Source organism: Tupaia chinensis, unplaced genomic scaffold (assembly GCF_000334495.1).
Source record: "Tupaia chinensis unplaced genomic scaffold, TupChi_1.0 Scaffold000078_1, whole genome shotgun sequence".
NCBI lineage: Eukaryota > Metazoa > Chordata > Mammalia > Scandentia > Tupaiidae > Tupaia > Tupaia belangeri.
The window spans coordinates 1,581,414-1,586,891 of NW_006159539.1; the positions used below are offsets into that span (position 1 = coordinate 1,581,414).

Consider the following 5,478-nt stretch of genomic DNA (forward strand, 5'->3'; position numbering starts at 1 on the left):
TATTTTTTTTTTTTTTTTGAGAGGTTTTTGCTATAGGGCCTGTGCGCTTGCCAGACAGATAGAGAGAGACAGAGAGAGACAGAAAGCGAGAAATCACCCCCCAGGGAGGATGGCCATGCCGCAATCCCTTCTCCTCCATTCTCCTCTCGGGATCTTGGGCACGCACGCACACGCGCCCGGGTGAGATTTAAGCCACCGGGTCCGGGACGCAAACCGTGGTCGACTACGTGGGAGTCCAGCGACATAGCCATTACGCTAACTGCTGGTCCCAGGGGAGAGTGGGATTTCGATTTGCGTGCCACGGATCGGCTTCCCAGCGCCCAGGCCCTCTTTCCTAGGCCCCTACTTAAAGCTTTGTTCCCGCCGCCTGTCAGGAGCAGGTAACAGTACTCGTCTCTGCGTGACGGTCACTGAATGACTCAAGACCGTAGACGGAACAGACTACGTGTGAGCCTTCGGTGTTGCTCAACAGCTGGCAGAAACGCGTGGGTGTTCATGGAAGAAACCCCGGCCTCTCCAGCTGTTTCTCTGTCCCGGGGCGTGGGGGGCTACTCAAGGAAACAGTGCCTTGCTGAAGAGAACACATAGAACTCTCTGATGGAGGGCGTGTGCGCGGCGGGCTGGGGCGAGTGTCTAACGGAACGCGGCTCACAGAAGCACAGGACAAGTGGCTCTGCCTTCGTAACTGCCCCGCCGTCTCGGCACTGCCTGTGGTCACCGGGAACAGCACCGTCTCTGGCCACGCCGTGGCAGCAGAGTCCAGGCGGCCCTCAGTGGGAGTGAAGGCCCCACAGTTCCCAGCCCGTGTACTGAGCCCCCAACCCGGTCTTGGGTGAGAACAGTGTGGTAGCCAATGTGTGTGAACACACCGTTCCCTTGGACTCCCGATAGAGCGTGTGCCTGAGCCCGTGCAGTCAGAGAGGAGTGCCCCCCACGGGGCTCAGTCATGCGTGACCCCCTGCCCCAGTCTTCCAACTCACTGAGATCCTGGCATGTGTGTGGCTGGCATGTTTCCACACTGACAGGCCTGGCACTTGCACCGCAGTGGGCACCTGGCTCTCACGCTACCAGCTGTGCCGCAGAGACGCACTTTGTTTTCATCTAATTCTCAGGGGGTGTGTGAACTCAGCAGAGACAGTGAGACAGAGCTGGAGAGACCCCCACAAGGGGACGCGGGGAATGATCATGCCACAGTCCCTTCTCCATTCCTCCACCCTGCTGGGACCAGAGGCACACACATGCCTGGTGTTTTTCTCAAGCCATCAAGGCTGGGACTCGAACCATGGGCAACTACGTAGGCCTGGGTCTCTTAACCAGTAGGCCATGGCGTGGCCCGGTATTTCTATTCGTTACCGCTCCTGGCACCCACACCCTTCGGCATGTGACTTCATAGCTCCTTCCATCAAAAGGAAGAGCGTCCGGCGAGCAGGGGGATGGCATGGCGGTGAAGGCGCTGGATCCCACATGGCTGACCGCCCGGTTTGAGACCTGGGCCTGGTGGGTTGAAAATCACGCTGAGAGCATTTGAATGTGTGGCTAAAATCCAAAGAGGATCTGGAGGAGAATGGATTATGGTGTGGCCATTCCTCTGAAGGGTGATTTCTCACTTTCCCTCTGTGTCTCTCTGGTGAGTGCACACATACTATCGCAAAAACAAAAACAGAGACAGAGAGAGAGAAAATATGAAAAAAAAATGAGGAAGGAGGAGAGTATATCCCCTGGGAGTCCTGGCTCTGCGTCCGGCCATTGGCTTTGGCCAGGGGGCCGTCAGCAGACGAGGCACCAGCAGAGGTATGACAAGGCTCTCACGCCCTGCTGCATGTGTTCTTGCACCTCCAGTGTCACTAGGAGGTGGCAGCCCCACCTACTGGAAGAAGGGAGACATGACACACAAGGCCTGGTCTCTCAGATCAGCAGGCCAGCCCAGCCTCACACCTGAGATCCCAGCCGCCCAGACTTGAGCAAAACACGTACAATTGTGCCCTCCTGAGCTGCCACGGCCGGTCGGTACACAGCGGTACGAGGCCACAGGGAGTCGATCCGTGCCCCCTGACAGAGCAGGCTGGCCTCAGCTAGCCCGGGACAGGGTGGTGCAATGAGGGAATGTGATTCCCTTCTTAGTATTTTCACCGAGTCGCAAAAACCAAAATAAGTGACTGCCTTGTGCTTGGTGAGGATAAACTGTTGGTGCACACGGCGTCTCAGGTTTGGGGGCTGGAAACTATTCTCCCTGAAGAGTTCTGCCTCCAGGGGCCAGCAGGTGACATGGTGGTCAAGGCAAAGGCTTCCTACATGCCTGACTGTGGTTTGAGTCCCAGACTTGGAGGCTTGCTTTCTCACTTTCCTGTTCACTCGCTCTCTCTGGTGAGTGTGTGCCATATTCCAAATTAAAAATAAATAAATAAATAAATAAATAAAATTGTGAAAAAGAGAGTTCTTTGGTTTATGTTCTGGTTGCATAAATCCTGCTTTTAGAAACCCTTTCCCTAGGGACCAGCAGGTGGTACAATGGTTACGTCATTGAATTCCACATAGTTGACTGTAGTTCAAGTCCCGGACCCGCTGCCTTAACCTCATGCCAGGTGCATGCGCATGCCTAAGATCCCAAGAAGAATGGAAGAGAAGTGATTGTGATGTGGCCATCTCTCCTGGGGGGTGATTTCTTGCTTTCTGTCTCTCTGTCTCTCCGGCGAGTGCACATGCCATATAGCAAAAACCTCTCCAAGAAAAGAAAAAGAAAACCAAACCTCTCCCAATTTCTAAATTTCCTCAAAGTTTCTACCTTATTAATGTACCTTAAGCATGTCCTAATCTTGTCTTACTACTTTTGAGAGGGTTCTTATACGAGGGTAGTTCTGAGAGGCCAATTTTTTTTTTTCCCCAAAGAATTATTTACTTACTTAATTCCGTTTGTTATCGTTTTTTAATTTGACCTGCACTAGAGAAAGGGAAAGTGAGAAAGCAAGCTGTCAGGTCCGGGACTCGAACCGTGGTCGACCTCGTGGGAGTCCAGTGGCCGTGAGAGGCCTACTTTGGAGAGGGTTCCCCATTCCCTCGGCCTCCTGCTGGCGGCTGCTGGGACGGAAGACTGGACCTCGGGCGGTTCCCAGCAGCCCCCGGGCCAGGGAGCAGCCCCGTTGCTTACTGTGGGTGGGTCATGTTGAAGGGTGCAGCCAGGGCCATGGGTGTCCTCGGTGTCTAGTGGGGCTCAGCTGCCCTCAAGCCTGTCGTCAGCATTTCTAAACGTGGGCTCTCCAAGACACATCCAAATATAGTGTCCTGAAAACGGAAATAGGAATGTTACCTTCAGTCGCCACCCGGGTCCTCAGCGCGCCCGAACGCCGCGTCCTGAGAACTTCCTTCCAGATGGCGCTTCCCTTCAAGGCGACATTGAGCAGACGCCTGTGGTTACCCCCACGTGGGTGGGGGGACAACGGGTCTTGCTCTCTCTGTCTCTCTATCTCTCTAATTGCCAGAGGCCACGTGTGTTCACCAGGGAGAGAGACAGAGACGAAGAGCGGGAGAGGGAGGAAGCACCTCCCTGTGGGGCATGGACGCCTCCATCCCTTCTCCATCCCGTTGGGATTGGGGGCCCGTCTGCACATGCGCCCAGCGTGGTTTTCAAGCTGGAACCGCGCCTGGCCACGGGGATCCGGCTTCCTTTCAACCCTAGGCGACAGGGCTGGTCCACTCAATTTGTAAAGAGGAGGAGACAAGGCCGACTGACGACTTTTCTGTGTCGCGCAGAGCTGGCGGAGGGGCCAGTTCGGGCCTCAGGTTTCCGACTCCTCAGCTGAGGCATAACGTGCTGAGTAGTTCCACTTCAGGAACCTCAGAAATAAGGCTCGGTAGGGACTGACTCCAGATCCCACACACTTCGAGTCCCGGACCCAGGGCCCCGAGAAACACGCCAGGCATGTGTCCGCACATGCCCCAAATCCTGAAAGGTTAGAGAAATGGAGAAGGGATTGTGGCATGACCACACCCCCATTGGGGGAGCTTTCTTCTCTCTCTTTCTTCTCTCTCTCTCTCTGGTGAGTGCACATACCGTCTGGCAATTAAAAAAGTATGTAAAGGACAAACCCAGGGTCTGGGTGTTTTTTTAATATATATTTTTTAATTTACTCCATTTGTTATTATTATTATTATTTTAACCATAGAGAGACAGAGACGGGGGGGGGGCAAGCTGCCAGGTCCGGGACTCGAACCGCAGTCAGGCCTGTGGGAATCCTGTGCCTTTATCTACCACACCACCTGCCAGCCCCACGTCGGGGTGATTTTGAACAAGTTACTAGGGAGGTCGCTCAAAGGGACCATCTTTGCAGGCTGCGTTCTGCTGCAGACTGCTTTGCTTACGAGCGATCAGCGCAGGGACAAAGCTGCTTTCTCGTCCTGAGGACCGCCAGCTCTTAGGGGCACAGGAGCCAGAGGGAAGGGGGGACCCTGGCGCCTCGCACAAAGGGACAACTGAGACGTACTGGGGTAATGTCAGTTTGTAAAGTCAGGACGCTCCTGTAACCCCTGTGCAATTGAGAGAAGGGGACGCTCAAGGTACAGAAATCTGAGGGGCCACCCCATGGCATGGTGGTTAAGGCAGCCGGATCCCACATGGCTGACCATACAGTTCAAATCCTGGACTTGGAGGCGTGAAAAACACACCAGGTGCGTGTGCGTGTGTGCCCCAAATCCTGAGCGGAGAAAGGACTGTGGGGCGGCTGTCTCCCCAGGAAGCGATTTCTCTTTCTCCCCCATTCCCCTGAGCGTGCACACACACACACACACACACACACACACACACACGCACACACACGCACACACACACCATAGCAAAATTTAAACAGAATAATAAAAAAATAAGGAAATCCTGGGAAAAGTAGGACTTCTATGGAAGTAGGCCAGACGAAGAGGTCTCTAAGACGAGCAGGCCTTCAGTCCAGGACACTAACCGTTTCCGCAGCAGGTCTCTGGCGGCCGAGGGGAGACGTGGGCAATGGCAGGACACCGCCGGGGAGAATTTGGACAGACCTTTGTCATCGCCCTTGTCGGGGGCTGGACCTAGAACAGAGCTCTCTCTGCAGTCCTAAGATCGTGTTTACACGTCGCAGAATTCTCTGCTCCGTAACAGGTTTAATCAGCCCCCATCTTGTCTGTCCTCTTCAGAACGCCTCAGGGTGACAGAGTCTTCCCAGTATTAAGTGGTGGCCTGGATCCTCGAACCTCCACGGCCAGTGAAGTCAGGATTGAGGAAGCCAGAAATGGGGGGCGGGTGAGCAGGACGGTCGGGCAGATGTCTAGGAAGTCCCTTCCCCACGAGAACTTCACCTGCTACCCAAGGTTTCAGCGCCGTGGAGGAGAACAGAGGGAGGCCCCTCCTCTCGTGGCCCTTCCAGGCTGGCTGCACGGGCAGGTTTAATGCATAACTCCAAATGTTTTGCATCTCAGTGAATAACGGGTGAGAATCGGTACAGCTATGTACAG

At 54.7% G+C, this 5,478-nt stretch overlaps 1 protein-coding gene across 1 annotated transcript in view; it reads right to left on the reverse strand.

Annotated features, from left to right (window-relative positions):
• TMEM266 (transmembrane protein 266) overlaps positions 1-3,276 on the reverse strand; it is a gene marked incomplete in the record, with an annotated part of 69,254 nt that extends 65,978 nt beyond the window's left edge. The window contains 1 exon segment of the mRNA XM_027768933.1: positions 3,146-3,276. Coding sequence (XP_027624734.1) covers positions 3,146-3,183 — 38 coding nt within the window.
• Between the last annotated feature and the right edge of the window lie 2,202 nt (positions 3,277-5,478).